Source organism: Hoplias malabaricus, chromosome Y (genome assembly GCF_029633855.1).
Source record: "Hoplias malabaricus isolate fHopMal1 chromosome Y, fHopMal1.hap1, whole genome shotgun sequence".
In the NCBI taxonomy this organism is placed as follows: Eukaryota; Metazoa; Chordata; class Actinopteri; order Characiformes; family Erythrinidae; genus Hoplias; species Hoplias malabaricus.
The window spans coordinates 69,313,982-69,333,864 of record NC_089820.1 but is presented as its reverse complement, the minus strand read 5'-3'; the positions used below and the strand labels follow the sequence as shown (position 1 = coordinate 69,333,864).

The following is a 19,883-nucleotide window of genomic DNA, read 5'->3' as shown; positions in this document are numbered from 1 at the left end:
AATATCTCTGTAGTACCTCCTTATAGTTTGTGTATTGTCTCTTTAATATCTCTGTAGTACCTTCTTATAGTTTGTGTATTGTCTCTTTAATATCTCTGTAGTACCTTCTTATAGTTTGTGTATTGTCTCTTTAATATCGCTGTAGTACCTCCTTATAGTTTGTGTATTGTCTCTTTAATATCTCTGTAGTACCTTCTTATAGTTTGTGTATTGTCTCTTTAATATCTCTGTAGTACCTTCTTATAGTTTGTGTATTGTCTCTTTAATATCTCTGTAGTACCTCCTTATAGTTTGTGTATTGTCTCTTTAATATCTCTGTAGTACCTTCTTATAGTTTGTGTATTGTCTCTTTAATATCTCTGTAGTACCTTCTTATAGTTTGTGTATTGTCTCTTTAATATCGCTGTAGTACCTCCTTATAGTTTGTGTATTGTCTCTTTAATATCTCTGTAGTACCTTCTTATAGTTTGTGTATTGTCTCTTTAATATCTCTGTAGTACCTTCTTATAGTTTGTGTATTGTCTCTTTAATATCTCTGTAGTACCTTCTTATAGTTTGTGTATTGTCTCTTTAATATCTCTGTAGTACCTCCTTATAGTTTGTGTATTGTCTCTTTAATATCTCTGTAGTACCTTCTTATAGTTTGTGTATTGTCTCTTTAATATCTCTGTAGTACCTTCTTATAGTTTGTGTATTGTCTCTTTAATATCTCTGTAGTACCTCCTTATAGTTTGTGTATTGTCTCTTTAATATCTCTGTAGTACCTTCTTATAGTTTGTGTATTGTCTCTTTAATATCTCTGTAGTACCTTCTTATAGTTTGTGTATTGTCTCTTTAATATCGCTGTAGTACCTCCTTATAGTTTGTGTATTGTCTCTTTAATATCTCTGTAGTACCTTCTTATAGTTTGTGTATTGTCTCTTTAATATCTCTGTAGTACCTTCTTATAGTTTGTGTATTGTCTCTTTAATATCTCTGTAGTACCTCCTTATAGTTTGTGTATTGTCTCTTTAATATCTCTGTAGTACCTTCTTATAGTTTGTGTATTGTCTCTTTAATATCTCTGTAGTACCTTCTTATAGTTTGTGTATTGTCTCTTTAATATCGCTGTAGTACCTCCTTATAGTTTGTGTATTGTCTCTTTAATATCTCTGTAGTACCTCCTTATAGTTTGTGTATTGTCTCTTTAATATCTCTGTAGTACCTTCTTATAGTTTGTGTATTGTCTCTTTAATATCTCTGTATTACCTCCTTATAATTTGTGTATTGTCTCTTTAATATCGCTGTACTTTTACCTTAATATATCTGTAGATCGTTGTTAAAGCAACACTAGATATAGACTAGTATTTCTACCTTAAAATTACAGCCTCAAACAACTGGGATGCCATTGTGAAGGAGAATAGAGCCTCTGTTGCTGCGAATCTGGGCTCAGCACTGCAGAAAAAGCAACTTTTGAAACTGTAAGTGTAACTTTTGAAAACAGGCAGGAACCCACATATTTCTGTACAGTGTTGTAAAAGTGAACTGCACTCTGCAATTGTAGGGGGAGCCCAGGAGGAGGAATAACTAATCTGACCTAGTGTGGCTTTAACAACTCTGTAGCGACTCCTTAGTCTCACTGTATTTTCTGTGAAAGCTTAGGTTTCAGAAATAAATCCACTCTGGAGACAGAGGGACCCACACCCACCGTTAATGACCTCAGTCGTCTGCTGCGCCGCTCCTTCTGTCCTCTCTTTCTCTCCTCTCCACCACTCACCCTCTTCTTCCTCTCTCTCCTGCTCCTCTGCTCCTGAAGAATGATGCACAGGATGATTAGCAAAACACACAGATATTTATTTTAAAGAAACAGCAAGGAAATTTTAAACAAGGATGCTGATGTTGAATGATTAGCTCTGGATCAAAAAGCCCACATCAACCGGTACCAAGGGTGTACTGCATGGAGCTACATCGCTCCAGAGAACACAGTTCCACTGCTCTGGTACACGGTTTGCATTGTGTACGCAGACCTTGGGCCATGTCTGTGAAGATTGTGCAGACTGTGTCCCATGACCTTGAATGCACCCATAGGGGTGTCTACATACATATGGACAAGGTTTATTTGTCTCACAGATACATCTAGGGGCTGAAGATTCATATACAAGCACATAAACACAAACACAGACACCAAACTGTATAGGAATAACATGAAGAAGTTGTTTTAATGAAGTTCAGTGTTTCCACCTGAAACCAGGTTCTTTAAAGAAAACTTTTTGGAATGATTTACCCGGAGCAGGCATCCCAGAATCCCCTGGGCTGAAGGTGTGGTTACTCTGAGTGTTGTTGTTCAGTGAAAACCAGTCAGTGGAATTGCCTACAGTTCCATTCTCATCATATAGCTCTGATATAGAAAAGAGGTCAGGAAAGGGTTAAAGGTAGCAGGTAAGTTACTGTAAAAATAATAATATTTTGTTAAAAACAATCTCTGTCCACCTTTTGGTATGAAATCCACATCTGAAATCAGAGGGGATTCTTCCTCCCATTCTGAGAGAGAGAGAGAGAGAGAGAGAGAGAGAGAGAGAGAGAGAGAATGAGAATATAAGTGTGTGTGTGTGTGTGTTTCAGTCTCTCTCACCAGTTCCATTGAAGTTGACCATATCAGTGGTAATGGTGTAATTATAAGCAAAACCTGAGAGAGAGAGAGAGAGAGTACTTGTACTTTACTGTAGGTCATTGTTCATACAACTAAATTACACTGAGACATGTCTCTACACCTAACACTCTTCAGTTCTGAAGAATCACTGGATTAGCAGGTGTCCACATACTTTTGGCCAATGAAGTTATGTTAAGAGGCTGTGTATTAAGCTCCTCACCTGCGCTGCTGTTCTCCAGCTGTGTATGGTGCAGAAGATGGGAGTGGGATGAGATGCAGGATATGACTTCCCTGTCACACAAACAGAACCCTTCCTCACACGAATCGAGTGAGTCTGCAGGAGTCAGAAAAAAATACGTCAAATAAGTCAAATAAGGATATGATACTTTAAGATATATATATTTCCATTCTGTATTCTTCGTGTAAGTGTCAGTGTTTGACTGGGAAAGGGAAATTATTGGGATTTTTCTGTATACTGTGCTTATGAGTTAAACTCTAATTATTGTCTCTAAATTAAGGCCCAGTCTTGTTTTTAACAAAGAATTCCAAGAAGATCTGGCTTTAATTCTGAGTGCTGAATGTAAAGTACCGGACGGTGGTTGTTAGATGCCAACAGCACAGTGTTTGATTGCCTCTGATTGGTGTAATTATAAACGTTTAATACAGAAGCTAAATGTCCTCAGTGAAACCTGTGAAGATACTCCTCTGGTTTGCGTAGACTAGAATTAAAGCCACAGCTCAGGATGAGATTCCAATATAATAAATACATACATTTTCCAGCTCTAATAGTTATGATTAAAGCTAGTATGAGGTTAAAGTAAGGTTTAAGATTAAGGTCATTGTTAAAGTTAGGGTTACACTGCAGTAGTTAACATAATTCAATGTAATGTCCCCACAATGTATGGAAAACTTTGTATTTGTTTGTGTGTACCACGGCTGTAATTGGTTAGGTAGTCACAAGTGTATGGTGTGTGTGTGTGTGTGTATGTGTATACCGCAGCTATTGTTGGTCAAGTAGTCACAGGTGTTATTGATGTGTGTTGGTGGTGTTTGTCTGCAGCTTCTATTTTCAAGATCCTCAAAGCACCTCCGATGTTGCAGACAGCATCTAAACACACACACACACTCACACACACACACACACACACACACACACACACACAGGTGAGGTTCCTATGTTTATATTTTCTCTAAGTGTATTTAATCTCCACTGTGAGGTTAAATTATCTTTAAAATGTTCTCCTGCTGAGATAATTTCACTCCTACATCTCATCTGGTCTATCCCTGCTTTTCTCTCTCTCTCTCTCTCTCTCTCTCTCTCTCTCTCTCTCTCTCTCACACACACACACACACGCGCACACACACACCCACACCCACACACAAGCACATTTCCCCCTCCACTTCTTTCTCACTTTCTCTCTCCCTGTTTGTTTTCCCCCTCTCACCGGTCAAGTGCATCCGCAGGTTCTCCGGTTTCTCGCGTGTGAGTAGTGTATCTGCAGTAGGGTGTGTGTTGTTGAAGGTCAGCTGGACACACTCCAGCCTCACATCGCAGCCACAGAGTGAACCTCAGCACAGATAACAAATTATCATACACAGAATACAGCCAAGAGAACTGTACACCTAGACAACCTGTAACACACACACATACACACACACATTCAGGAGATACAGCATCAGACTGAGAAACATCACAGTGTCGATGAGAAATAGTTCTCTGTAGAGAAATGAATTACCAGGAGATTTGAATGAGGAGAATAGATTTTAATTGTGGCATCTACACCCCTGGTCCCAACAAGTTTGTTCATGGTGCTTTTCCACTGCATGGTACCTACTCTATCAGACTCAGCTCTACTCTGTTTCTTGCTTTTCCATTTGAGAAACTTGATACCTGGCACCGGGTCCTTTTTTTAGTACTTGCTCATTTGTGTTTTCAAGTTGAAATAGGGACTAAACTGCATGTGTAAAATTTGCAGAGTGCTGATTGGCCAGAGGGACGTCCAGCACCAACTCTCCATCTGTAAAATCTCCAGCTGAAGCAGAGATCCCGTTTGTTTTTGACTGACTCACGACAGCAGCTCGTAAAATTATGGCATGATCTTTTGAAGAGGTTGAAATGCTCCTTGGATTGGTGGCCGACGAAAGAATCCAGCGAGAGCTGGACGCTGCAACAAGGAAGGAACAAACTCTACTGATCTGTCAGAACTGATTACGGAGCTGTGTTCAGTCCCAAACAACAACAACAACAACAATGTGAATACATGATGAGTAAAATGCTTAGTGTTACCCCTGCAGTTGTTTTGGTTTCCAAAATCCCTGGTTCCCTTTAGTGTCTGTTTGTGACATCACCAGTTACACTTCAGGGGTGGGGGCAGCTGTTCTACCAGAAAACCCAGATTTCAGGGCCCAAAATGCAAGTAGAGCAGAGTAGAGTCAAGTAGAGTAGGTAACATGCAGTAGAAAATCGCCATTAGTATAAGTTGTGCGGGGCTATGAAGAGCAGCTTAAATGACAGTGCCCCTCCCCCGAGGAAGAGACTGTTCTGGTTTTTTTTGTGTGTGTGTGTTAAACAAAGACCATTGAGCTAACAAGAGCCATGTTGTCCCCACTTTCTTGAACACAAACCCCACACTGGTGTCAGAAGTGGGATACTGTCAAGGAGACAGAAGATCTTAAGTGACACCTCAGTGAATCAGAAGATGGAAAGTTTCAAAGGCCAAATAAGGACACCGAGCCATCCACTAGGAATGACTCTCACTGGTTCTGTTGGATTGAGGGCAGACACAAGGCATTGGACCAAACGTAGCGGTTGAAGGTGGAATGATGGCACTAAGGAGTGTGTTGGGTATTAAGGCTATCCAGTGACACACACCAGAGCCAGTGGTGGAAAAACTGCCCCATTGAAGTGGGCTGTGGCTGATCTGCATCACTGGCCTGCTAGATACTGGCTGTACCATGGGGGGCTGAGTGGCTTCTGGCCCATGGTCCCTTTGCCTTGGTGGGGCTTTACGGGTACAGGGCTATGAGGGCTATGTGTTCTTTTACATATATACACACAATATTAAATATGATCAAACTAATCTGTACTTAACCGATTTTAAACTTGTGTTAGTAGCTCAGATATTGACTCACCAATCAGGAACATGTCTGTGTTGAGGTCACTTGTATCCGGGCAAAAAGGAGCACTGCTTCTCACTGGAATCCAGTTACCAGTAGTATACATCAGTAAGAACATACACAAATTGCATTTACAGAAAGCATTTAAAAAAAAATTCATTATAGGTTTTCACTTAAAAATAATGAATTTGAAAATAATAATAATAATAATAATAAACTGTACACATTTTACTGTTTATTTAGTTGAACCACACAATTACATTATACTTTTCTGCCATCAGTTTTTGCCACATTGTGTTTGCATCAAGCCATTACTGCAGCACAATAAATCTACAACAACAATAAATAATATTTATAATAATTGTACCATGTGGGGATGTGGAGAGCAGGAGAATTAGCATCAGCAGCATGATTATCCTACACATAGACACAAATAAATACGTTTCTCCACATTAAAAATAAATTATATATTTTTCTTTATTCCTTTTATAAAATATAAACACAGAATTATAAATCATGCTTTCATGAAGAGAGAGTGAAATGTGTCTTACCTGAGACTCTTCCACCTGCGGTCTGAACACCTGACTGAAGCAAATGCATGATAGCACAGGTGTGTGTGTGCCCTAACAGAAACAAAGGGCTATTTAGGGCCACCTTAGAGGGCAAAGGTTAGGGCTGTTGCCATGGTATCAGGGCAATTGCAGCTACCTGTACACACCATGTGTATCGGGTCACAAAGGAAGAGCCCCTCACACACACATGCTGTCGGTCCCAGTCTCAACAACCTCTGACACACAAAGTGCAAACTCTTAAATGCATTAATCCATCCTCTAGGAAAAGTTTAATTATTTGGGTGTAATATTGTTTAATTGTAAAAAAATATATATACTTTCATAAAAACTAGTGGTACTTTTAATTATAAACCTGTATCTCCAGGTTTGTGGAGCAGGTTTCCTCCAGCTGTCCTTCACACTGTGTGAATATTTCATGATGAATGCACCAATAGAAATGCTCCAAAATAAAATAATCTGAATAAAATCTTTTTACATTAACTTTCATTGAAATGAAGAAGGTTTTCTTCCTCTTCCTGTGAAGTTATCTTTATTTGACCTCAACAAAATGTACCTAATAACTACACACTTATGGACAGCCATTAGTAAGTAGTTATATTTACTTAAGTACAATTACGTAAGTTCAGTGGTAATAGTTTGCACCTTTCCTGAGTTCGAATGGTAATCCTTTTCTTTCTGTTTGAATATTTCAGTGAGTGCAGAACTCTGCTGTGTGTGAGGTGAGGGTGTGTTGTTTCTGTGTTGTTTTGTGTTTGGGTAGCACCATGAATTTTGGAGCTTCAGATTTGTATTTCAGAACCAAATGAAAGTGAAGAACAGCATGGTACACACTTCAGTTACTGAGCTGATAGATGCTGGATGACACACAGCTCACACACTCTCTGATCACAACACACTCTCTCGGGATGTCAGTAGCTTATCAAACACATACCTGTGGAATAAAACTATTACTGCAGTCAGTGTGTGACTCTATGTGATAATATATTTACTGGAGGATGGACTTAGATGGATCACACACACACACACACACACACACACACACACACACACACACAGGAAGTAGGGGCTCAGTGGGGGCTGTGGAGGCTGATAATGGTCCTTTGTGTTCACTAGGCTGCACATTCTAATTTCAACAGAACACACACACACACACACACACACACACACACACACAAACACACACACAGCTCATGTATTTCATTCCATTCTTCTTCCACTGAGCCAGAATAAACACTTTCCAAATAACCAGGACAGCATTTACAAAAGGCACCCCTCCATAAACCCCTCCAGCGCTGGGCTGTGGAACAGAGGAACTGTGTTCTCTGGACTGAGAGGGCTCCATCCAGTGCTACTGGGATCAGCTGGAGTTGTGTTTGTGATCCAGAGCTGATCATCCATCATCTGTATCTGACCTCACTAATGTTTACATGTCTGAATGCCATCAAATTCTCACAGCAGTGCTCACATATTCTGACCACTGTTTTTATTTAATCTGTTTTTACATTGTTTTAACAGGTGCATAAATATTTACCTGCAGGCTTTTATTCACGATTAAAGTTAAACAAACTTCTATAAATTAAAGGAGTGGCAGGGAATAAGCTTAGTTCTGGATTTTTCATTAAAAGGAGGATATATGTAAATATCAAACAAGTTGAAGATGTTGGTGTGTGTTTCCTGGTGACACTTCATTCTTCTCACATCTTCACACACACATCCTTGATAGGCACTTTTGCTTCAGATCTGTGTGTATGTGTGTGTGTGTGTGTGTGTGTGTGTGTGTGTGTGTGAGAGAGAGAGAGAGAGAGAGAGAGAGAGAATGTTAGTTTGATCAAATAAAATGTTGCTTTTCCTGATCCTTTAAACACAATAGTTAAGACCTCAATCATTCATATAAATCTGGAGACATGACTTACTCCTGGAGAAGGCAACTCTTCTCACACGACTGCAGACCTCCACTGTGTGCTTCTCATACCACACATGACTTTCTGTACAGTAACTGGAGAGAGAGAGAGAGAGAGAGAGAGAGAGAGAGAGAGAGAGAGAGAGAGAGAAAGAGAGGACTGTGTCTGTAAATCAATTTTAATAAATGTAAAAGTAAAATACCCTTTTGAAAAGAAAGTACTTAAAGACACAGGGAGAACACACCACACTCCTCACAGACAGTCACCCGGAGGAAACCCACGCGGACACAGGGAGAACACACCACACTCCTCACAGACAGTCACCCGGAGGAAACCCATGCGGACACAGGGAGAACACACCACACTCCTCACAGACAGTCACCTGAGCAGGACTCAAACCCACAACCTTCAGGACCCTGGAGCTGGAGTGACAAAGACACTACCTGCTGCTACACCATGACACCCTTTGTATCTACTAATTATTGCTAAATCACTACCATTATATAATATAAATTTATAATAAGTCATACTTAATATATACAGAGTATCTTATTATATCCACCATATTTATACTTGGTTTCTTTTCACCAGATTTCGAATAATATTTAAATACATTTATATAATTGTTATATAATGTATATCATGGAGCAGCACTGTGGTGTCTCTGTCACTGGACAATTGCTCAGTATCAATATGTATCGCACATTTCACATTTCAGTACACATTATTTACAGCATCTGTCAGTGACTGACGGTCATTAGAGGGCGCTGTTGTCAGTTCAGCACTCATTTTAAAGCTAGTTTTTGCTTTCAGGTCTTAGCAGTTTTTCTGTGGCTTTTTATTCTTATTGTTATATCATACACTGACTGAATTTACAAAACATATTGTGATATAAATTTTGGCCATATCATACATTCCTATTTAATTTACATAGTAGCAGTGATTTAGTACAAATTAGTGGTTCCAAAATAACATCATTTGAGTTTTTTCCATAAGTAAAAATGGAAAACAATGGGATACTCAGGAACAGCTGCATGAAACACTGGACTATCCGTGGGGCACAGCTAGTATATACAGTGGATAGTATACAGAGGATAATATATACAGTATATATTGTATGTAGTGTCTATGTGGCTGTACCCTCTGTAGAGAGTGTGTGCTTTACCTCTGCAGAAAGGTTTTGTGGCTGTAGCCCCTGCAGAGACATTGGGAGAAGAACTTGCACAGCTCAAACACACAGGGCAGTAGCTTTAAGGTGCTGACAGTTGGCCTGTTCCCAATCAGGTCCTCTCTCTGATTTCCTTGGTAGAAGAGCTCTGCTCTCCAAGGGCAACCTGCAAGAACAGCACACAATCTCCTAGATCACTAGATCAGTCTCTCGCTGTTACAGTCTTCTTGGTCTTCTTTAAGCACTTGCTCATGGGGCTGGTGTCTTACTGAAGATTTCCCACACCCACTAGACTCCATTCAATTGCAAAATCCATATAATACCCATTGCACACACACCCTTACCATTATTGTTCATGAAAAGGCATTCATGGAGGCTAAAGCATCATCATTTTAATTAATAGCATTTGAACACCTGAATCATACAATTGTATTCAACCACTGTGTCAGGGGGTGGGGTCTTTCCGGGTGTTTTTTTTTAATATGCTTATATTCACATATATAACACACACATTCTATATGCATTTCTATATGTAAAGTTGCTAACTGACCACTCAGCTAACAAAATAAAGTCTTAAAACTTTATTCTTAAGGTCCCAGAAACCATTCAAAGACATCTTTGACTATAACAACTGTTAACATCTTGCACTTAACATCATGCAGCAGCCCAAAATAGAACAGCAGCAAATGTCAAGGGGATGTCAGCGGCACCATCAGAAAACTGTGACTGTGGTGGTACCTTCACTTGTACATATTCTTACCTTTAGTTAGGGAACATAACTGTACCTTATTCTATATTAACTGTAGATTTCCTATGCCCCGTTTCATCTCCAGGACTTTTATTGTGTTCTTTTATTCTCCACAGTTGTATAGTGAAAGATTACAGAGATCCCCCTCTCCTTCTGGAGAAGAGAATGTAATGAACCTTTAGGGAACACAACTGGACTTTAACACCACTGCTTTACCTTTAAAGATACACTACACTGTTTGTGCCTTTAGCTGAGCTGTTAGTCCTGTCTGCAGTCTGTCTGCACTAGGACCAGGAACAAACAACAGACAGATGACATTACTGTGCTGAGAACATCGACTATTGCCAAGAAATGTAGGTGTATGTTTTTGTACTGTTTTATGTCTTTTTGTTTTTTAAAGTGTGATTAGAATCATCCATTCATATGTTTAAAAATATCACAAATCAATAATTAGTGGGAAAAATAAACACAAATACCTAAAACTTGAAGCATTTAAAAAGTAAGAAAAATATTATTTAGAGGAACATAAAAATTACAACTTAAAACACACACACACACACAAACACACACACACACTCACTCTCTCTCACACACACACACACACACACAACCCACAAAAGGAGGAAAGCATTGATTTTTTTAACAACACAAGCAAGAAATTCATCTTCTGTTCACTTCATAGTATCTAGTGCTCACCCACTGTTTTTCAAGTAGACTAATATATGTCATGCCCTTTGGAGAATCCTAGAAACAAAGTTAGTGAGTAATAAATTATGTGTGTTCCTGAGTTTAAACTTTAATGATGTAATTGTGCCCTCTTGCGGTCACTGTTATTATCACATGATTTCATGATTTTACACATAATGATCAATAGAGGGCTTTGTCCCTGGATCTTAATGTGCACTGCAACAACTGTGTGCCTCTGAGCACACGACGTGTGTGAGTGTGTGTGTGTGTGTGTGTGTGTGTGTGGAGTTTTTTAATGTGCTTTTAACCTCCTCTGACCCTGCCATTCAGCCTTCTCTCTCTGGGGGAATTCTGCCCTGTTGCCATGGACACTATCACCGGCGCCATCCTGACTCCACTCAAATCAAATAATCGCCGTAGCAACAATCACATTAACCCTGCTAGGCCACCATTGGCCCTTTATCAGAATTAGAGGTCGAAGGTCAGTGACTGACAGCTCCATGTTTTCCATTTGGCTGTATTTGTGTGTGTGTGTGTGTGTGTGTGTGTGTGTGTGTGTGTGTGTGTGTGTGTGTCCTCAAATAATTTTTCATTTTGTGTTCAAAATCTTGCAACGTTTGTAGCAAATACTAGTTTTTATAATTTACATTAATATATTAACAATGATATTTATATTTGGTGTGAAAACCAAAAGTGCAAACATATATTTTAAATGTTTTGCGCATTTGAGCCTGTACTTACCTGCTGTGTCTGTTGTCAGGATTTTAAAAATGGCTGGATTGGTTATTGTGGTAGCAGTTGTAGGCGGAGTTGCATTAGCGATTGTAGCAGGTGTTTTTATCACTGTATGAGAAGTAGCACCAGAAGAAGTGGTTGTCATGGAAGCTAAGGTATGTGGAGGTTGCCTGGTAACAGCACTGTACATCTTCATGGTTGCTTGTTCTGTTGCCATGGGGACTGCAGTTCTTGTTATTGTTGTAGTGAGAGAAGTTGGTAGGGTGATGAGTCTTAGCTGCGTTGTTATAGGAATATCATCAGAGGTAGTCAAGCTAACACTAGATGGCACAGTTGACATGGAAACTGTTGTTGACTTTCTTGTTTCCGTGGTGCTTGGCTCTGTTGTTATGGTGGTAAAAGACCCCATGTGACTGCTGGTTGGTGTCATTCTCAGAGCAACTGCAGGTCTTTCACTTGCTTTGGATGGTGTAGTCATCATGGTAACATCTGTGGGTTGAGTTGTCATGGAAACAGTAGCAGGTGGAGATATCATGGTGCCAGATGTGAGATGTGTTGCCATGGAAACAGTAGCAGTTGTACTTGTCATGGTAACTGCTGTGGGAGCAGTTGCAATGGTAACAGCAGCAGGTGTAGTCAGCGGAAGCGCTGTGGGATGTGTTGGTGTAGAAACAGTAGCAGGTGAAGTCGTCATGATAACTGCTGTGGGAACAGTTGCTACAGAAACAGCAGCAGATGTAGTCGTCGTTCTAACCTCTGTGGGATGAGTTTCTATGGAAACAGCAGGTTTGGTGGAACCTGTGGGTATAACATAGGCTCGATGTTCAAAAGTTTGTATATAATATAATGAGTGGATTATCTACTGATGGGGGGTGGTATAGAGTGGGGATTTAAAGCATTAAAAAAGGACCAGAGCCTATAATAAACAATTCACTGAATACAGAACAGTAACTAAACTCACCAAAAGGAAATTCTGGATATGATGTGTTCGCTTTAGAAGCAAGAAGAAAAAGTTTAATAAGGTCACTATAAAAACAAAACATTTTATATACATTTTTGCAATTTTATAACATTAAAAGACTTTGCCTGCCTCTTAAACTGGGTCACAATCTTATACACAGACGTGTGTGTGTGTGTGTGTGTGTCTGTGTGTGTGTACCTTTGTGCGTGTCCTCTATAATGGTGTGGTTGAAGAGTGGAGGAACTGAATCCCACAGCTTAGACAGATCTCTGTCTGAACACACACACACACACACACACACACACACACATGAAAGAAAAGAACAGAATTAAGAGGAAAATAGTTATATGACATATATGAAGACCATAATCATTGCAAAAGAAGTAGTATTTTGATTGTGTATCAGGTTTTGATCACATTGTGGGGACCAAATCTGTTTGCACACTCATATATGAGGCTTGTTTTACTTGTGGGGTAAAGGTTATATTTAGGGTAAAGCTCAGGGTAAGGATAACAGTTATGGGCTAAGGTAACTCTCCACAAAGTGGATGGAAACAAGTGTGTGTGTGTGTGTGTGTGTGTGTTAGTTATAGCTGACCTGTTTTCCCAGCCATTACACAAATGTAGATGCATTCTGAGCTGTTCCTCTGACTAACTGCCAAAAACACAGAGTCATTAGTAATTCAATGCACACACACACACACACACACACACACACAGACTTTGACAGGCTGATGTTAACATATTTATAAAATAAAAAGCATGAATTCATTTTTATAAAAGTGCTTTCACTGAGGTGGACACAGAGTTAAACATCAGCACCTGACCTCTCTCTCTAATGCTCTCATAGAGGCAGACAGCTACAAACTCTTCACAGCAATGTTCCAGTATTTAGTTTAGGAAAACACCCCTGATTAATGCCCTTTGTTTCTGATGAATCTTCCCAGAGTTTCATTCATTCACAGCTCCGGGACATTAACCAGGGCAAACGTGGGCTCATGTGCAGCTGCTTCAGAGCATCCCTCTGCATTATTTCATGTTTTTTCTGTAGAGATTAAACACACTGTGGCTAACACCGAGTGCGTCTCACAGCTGCTGAGTTCACTGTGTCCACCAGCGTTTGGACAGTGTTTAATGAGGTGATGTATTTGTGTGTGGTACCGGAGAGGATAGAGCTGGATTTGAAAAGCTCCTGCAAGTAACTCGTCGAGTTCCCCATGACATCCAACAGAATAGCAGTAAAATCTGAGCACACACACACACACACACACACACACACTAACATCAGAAGAGTGTATAAATGGACCATTTGTCAATTAACTGCAGTGTGTGTGATAGTGTTTGTAACCTGTGAGGTCATTGGTTTTGTTTGTGACGCAGTAGCAATATCTTGTAGGAAACAGACTGCTTTCAATATCCTGAAAATTAGAAACTACACACACACACACACACACACACACACACACACACACACACACACACACACACAAACACAATCTGGCAAAATAACACTTTTAACTACATAAAACAAATTAAAATATCATCAAAGTAAACAAACATCCTGATTAAATCTGCTGTAGAACATCAACAAGCAGAATGTTAATGGAAGTGTGTGTGTGTGTGTGTGTGTGTGTGTGTGTATTTACTGTTATACACCAGCAGGGTGAGTTTGTGCAGCGCAAGAGAGCTATGAGATGTCACACTCAGTACAGAAAAGAGATGCAGGGAACCTGAAAGAAGGAACTCTCACACACACACACACACACACACACACACACACACCATCACTAAATTAGCTTGATGATGCTTTAGTTGCTTTGAGCTGTATGTTGTATTTTAAGTATTAAATGAATATGTTTTAATTTGGTTAATGGTAAGGCTTTGACCAATGTGGCTGAGTGTGTATGACTATATTTCCTTACATTGTATAACAAGTGTGTGTGTGTGTGTGTGTGGTACTTGGTACCTGTGTGTGTGGCATTGATGAGTGTGTTTACTAAGGGAGTGAGGTCTATGGAGGCAGGGTCAATGTATTCTACTGGAATCTCTGCAGGATTGAATAATAAACACAATTAATCATCACAGACACACACCGCACCAGTAAAGGTTAAAACACACCGGAGGAGGCTGTTAAAATACCACAGTGCACATGATTAGCCAATGACCCACCATCTCCATGCCCAACTAAACCCACTGTTGTGTATGGGCTTCCACTGTGGCAAGAACCCAAAACCAAAATGAAATATCAGGGTGCTGTATGTGCTTTTCTCGTGTGTATGGGGCTCATTTAGAGAGAAATTAAGACAGATATTTCACACTTCCTTTATTGAGCTGTCGTCCACAAGGACGTAGACCACAGTGAAATTGTAGCTCACTGTACACCCTCAGCCACAAGAGTGTATAAAGGGGTCAACATGGTCAGACAGCTGCATGCAGCAAACATCTATCAGAGCCTGTATTAACTTTCTCAGGAACTTGTGCCTTAAAGGAGACGTCTACGATTGTGGGGAAACACTGCACTCTCTGGGATGTTCACGTTCAGAAGTTCTGTGTCTTTTAGAGTGGAATGGTGTGTTTGAGAGAAAAACACGACTGTTGTTTGTATGTGCTTGAAGTGTAACTCATTTATAACCCGAGCTGTTTAGTTAGTTTTTTAGCACTGTTGATAATGAAGTTAGCCATCTCACTGAATCTGAAACAGCAAAAAAAAAAAAAAATAAAATTAATAATAATAAGTTAGTGTTAACCCCCTATGGATGAGGAACACTCTGCATTTTTTTTAATTCTGGAACAGCTGTCACACCCTTGACCTGTCGTGTCTGTTTTCCCTACCATGTGCTCACTTAGCTCTGTTTGTTGTTGTTCGTGTCTCCGTCCTTGTCCCGCCTTTGTTCCTCCTCCTCATTGTCTCATTTGTAATCCTGCCTCCTCTTTGTCTGTTCCAGGTGTCCCTTGTCTGTGTTGTGTATTTAAGTTCCTTTGTGTCACTTCCTGTTGGTTGGACTTTCCACCTAAGTTTTGTGCTCACTGGTCTGTCTGTCTTGTCTGTTTCTCATGCCCGCCAAGTCAGTCTTTGTATCTCCCTTGTCCCATGTCTGTGTCTTACTCCTGTGTCCAAATTAACTCTTTTTTCTGTGTTTAAGTTTAGTCTGCTTTAGCTTTCTGTCTAGGTTGTCTGTTTGGTTCTCCTTGTCCAGGTATCTGTTTAGCACTTCCATGTTTAGTTCTCTGTTCAGCTCTGTCTAGTTTCAGTCTAGTTATCTCAGTTCAGGTTTATCTGTATCTGTATCTCAGTTTAGTTCACTCCATGTATTGTCCTTCTGTCTAAGTCTCTCTGTCTCAGTCTTTCTTTGTTTAAGTATTCTGCCTGTTATGTTAGTCTCTTTCTGTTTGGTTTATCTTGTGTTTTAGCAAGTGCGTCCGCCTCCGTCAGTCCACTCAGTCCTGACAACAGCATGTTATTTTTTTTCTTTTATACCATTCTAATTGTTTGAATGATTTTATTAATCATGTGTTTTCTTTTATAGCACTGTTTTAAATGCCTTTTTTTTTCTTTCTATTCTTATTCTTAATTTAATGGCTTTTTTTCTTTTGACTCTGTAACTGTGAATCGTCCTTGTGTATGAAAGGTGCTTTATAAATAAACTATTCACACTGCTGTATTAGTGTCCCTTGTTTACCTGTCGATGCTAAAATGCCTCGTTTTTCTCTTTGCTCCAGCTCCCTGTGTTTCAGGACTGAAACATACAAACACAAAAAGGAAACAGAAGTTTCAGATCCATGAAGATTAGTGATAAACGTCCAGCACAGTTTAACCTGGAGGGTGATACAGTCATGTGTTAACATGCAGGAATCTCATTTCTTCACTAACAACACTGCAATATTATAGTGGTGTCCTGGGGAAAGAAACGACCGAAGACGTGTTGAGTCATCCCCTGAATATAAACTATAAACTCAGCTGTTGATAATAGTGTTACCTACCTGTGATGCAAATGGGCAGCAGGGTTACTATGGCAACACTGACTCGCATGTAGACCCACTGACTTAGTTTGACCTTGGCCATCACTGAAAGACAAGCATCAGTCAATGAGAATTCTTATGCATTTCCACTCTTTATTCATTAAGTTTGTATCAAAATGCTCATTAGTTAAACTCTACCATGTTTTAACATCAGAGCAGCAAACACATCGTCACCGTCCAATGAAATGCCTGCTATTGTGTACTTTTAGTTACTACATCATCTGAACACAGCAGCTGTCCTTCACACTGTGTGTAAATCTCATGGCGAATGACCAATAGAAACGCTCCAAAATTACTCTGAATAAAGTGTTTTTACACTGACTACCATTAAAAGTTAAGACGTTTTTCCTCCTTCTGTAAAGTTACTATATTTGGAGATGCGTGTTTTTATTGGACAGCGATGATAAATACATAAATGCAGTAGAAAACTACACAAGAACTATATGTAACATTTAAAATGGGCAGAATTTACTGTTTTCATTCTTCACCTTTATTTTCATATCCATTTTTCTCAGGAGAGACTTGATATCTTTGAGAAACTGGCGTCATATTCAGGTCAAAATGACTCCATCCCTTTAGCACAAAGATTTTTAATCTCCGCAGGAAATGGACCAATCAGATTGTGTACTACTAAAATGTCAGCCCTGTCTGGGTCGTACTAAAAGCCGATTAGCACCAGCTTATCTCCAAAATAGAAACCCCAGCCAATTATAGGCAGCAAAGTTCTATGAAACCAGCCAATTACAGCCTGAGTATCTCTACAAAAACAGCCAATTACAGCCACCATAGCTCTATAAAACTAATTACAGCTGGCTTATCTATGAAAGTGGCCAATTACAAGCAAAATATATATTTCATCACTGTCCAGTATCTCCCATGTATCTCCCAAAATAGTAACTTCACAGAAGGAAAAAATCTTGGTAACTTTCAATTGGAGTCAATGTAAAAAGATTTAATTCAGAGTAATTTTGGAGTGTTTCTATTGGTCGTCCGTCATGAAATTTACACACGGAGTGAAGGACAGCTGCTGTGTATAAATGATGCAGTAACCAAACACAGTTAAAGATGCAGATACGTGTTTTTACTTGGACAAACGAGTCATTTACAGCCAGCATATCTCTATAAAATCAGCAAAATACAAGCACATCTGTACGAAACCAACCAATTACTGCTGCCATACCTCTCAGAAACCAACCTACTACAAACAAAGTAACTCTCAGAAACCAGCCATGGCCAAATGATGACATCAGTGTGTATCAGTGACCTCTCGTTCTCATTCTTCGAACAATAACAGCATACAGCATACAGTAACAACAACAAGGCAGAAATAATGGTGAAAACGAATTGAGCTGTGTATAATGATGACACAAAAAAGAATCTGCTTCTGCACAGGAAGCCACATATCAGTGCAGATATATCTTTTCAGTTTTAAACTCTATAGACCCCTTATAGACACCTACAAACTCCTGCACACCCCCTACAGACACCTACAGACTCCTGCAGACCTCCTATAGACCCCCTACAGACATCTACAGACTGCTGCAGAACATATAGACTCCTACGGGGCCATACAGAGCCCTGTGGATCACTGCACGGGCCTACAGAGCCCTATTGAAATTTACAGATCCTTGTCGAGTGTTACAGGGGACATACAGAGCCCTGTAGAGACCTATGGAGCCTTGGGGAGCCTTAGAAACCCCTATTGAGCACTGCTGAGCAATACAGAACATTACAAAGCCCTGCTAGTGACATCCCTTTATAATAAAATTAAGGCAAATTAACTCAATACTGCAACTTTAAAAGGCAGATATTTAATGCATATTAACATAATTCCTTTATTAACTTTTGTATTTCTGAATTTAATATTGAAGAGATGTCACCAGCAGCTCAGATAAATGCTCTTAAGGTCATATGCAAATTTAGGGCACTCCAGTGACATAGTGACTCTAATGGATGAGAAGAAAACGGAAACAAATTAGGCCTATGTTAAAGTTTGAGTCCTGATACTGTAAAAATTGACATTTGCAGAGGACGTGTGGGCATTTATTTTAACTTGGAAAATGAGTGTTTAATTTATCCTGAAGTGTTTATGTTTCTGCATATGAGCTAAAGACCAGAATAAAGTCCAAATAAAGATCCGTATAACTCACCTGCGGGAGACAGACGCACACTCTAAGAGAGACAGCTCTATGCTTACTGTCCAGTATCTCTCTCTCTCTCTCTCTCTGCAGCAGCAGCAGGAGAGAGAGAGAGAGAGAGAGAGAGAGAGAGAGAGAGAGAGAGAGAGAGAGGACCCCAGAGAGAGTAACAGGCTGTAATGGCCCTCTGGTGTGTCACCTGAGATCAACTGGCACAGAGAATACTCTCTCTCTCTCTCTCTCTCTCTCTCTCTCTCTCACACACACACACACACACACACACACACACACATACACACACACACACACACACACACACACACACACACACACACACACACACTCATACACCTGTACAAATGTCAGTTCAGGCAAAAACACCCCCATCACCTGTGTACACTTCTCTCTTCAGTCTGAACAGTGTTGTGTAAATTTCCATCAAATTTAGAACAGTACACTCTTCACTCATTAGCCATATCATTAAAACCACCTTCCTAATATTGTTTAGGTCTCATGTGTCACCAAATCAGATCTGACCCCTCAAACCATGGTCTCCACAAGACATGGAGGTGAAAGTGTCCTGTCGTACCCGGCCCCAAAACATTAGCAGCAGATCCTTTCAGTCGTGTAAGTTGTGAAGTAGGTCCTGAATGGACTTTTTCCAGCAAATCTCCCAGACTTCAGTAGAACTCTTTCCAGAAAAAGCCCTTGGGAAAGGCTCCCAAAATGTCTGCAGCTGCTGAGCTGCATTGAACATTTACATGTCCTTATTTCCTCAAAGAACACCATCTGGACCAAAGAGATCATGTAATGTCTTTATTAATAACTGGTGCAATTTAACAAAAAAAAAATATGTTAACATTTGCATATTGTTTCAGGAAATTAAACTAGTAAAACTGGTCTAGACCAGAATAGAAATAAAAGTTTATTATTAAAAAAACTGGAATGAATGTACTGTATATCCATATATTTATAATGATACAGAGCTCAGAAGGCCACTAGTGTGAAATCATCTATTAACACAAGGGACTTAAGAGTCCATTTAAAGCAAGGGTTCCCAAACCTATTGATCCCAAATATACAATAAAAATAATCTCTGGCATTTCAATAAAAAGAAAAAATTTTTAAATTTAACTTGAATGGAAACATAACTACCAGCTAATTGACTTCAACATGGTTTACATTTAACTTTAGAGCTTTTTAAGGA

The 19,883-nt window shown here is 39.6% G+C and overlaps 1 protein-coding gene across 1 annotated transcript; it reads right to left on the bottom strand.

The window, feature by feature from the left end:
• Nucleotides 1-1,637: 1,637 nt before the first annotated feature.
• Nucleotides 1,638-16,581, bottom strand: LOC136678512 (uncharacterized). The gene is made up of 13 exons (XM_066656560.1): nt 16,500-16,581; nt 16,199-16,255; nt 14,485-14,565; nt 14,165-14,248; nt 13,867-13,950; nt 13,680-13,763; nt 13,117-13,173; nt 12,717-12,791; nt 9,385-9,553; nt 6,114-6,163; nt 4,075-4,197; nt 2,850-2,963; nt 1,638-1,789 (listed from the first exon to the last, which is right to left on the bottom strand). The coding sequence occupies exons 1-13, from the start codon at nt 16,579-16,581 to the stop codon at nt 1,638-1,640; spliced, it is 1,212 nt and encodes a 403-aa protein (XP_066512657.1).
• Nucleotides 16,582-19,883: the final 3,302 nt, after the last annotated feature.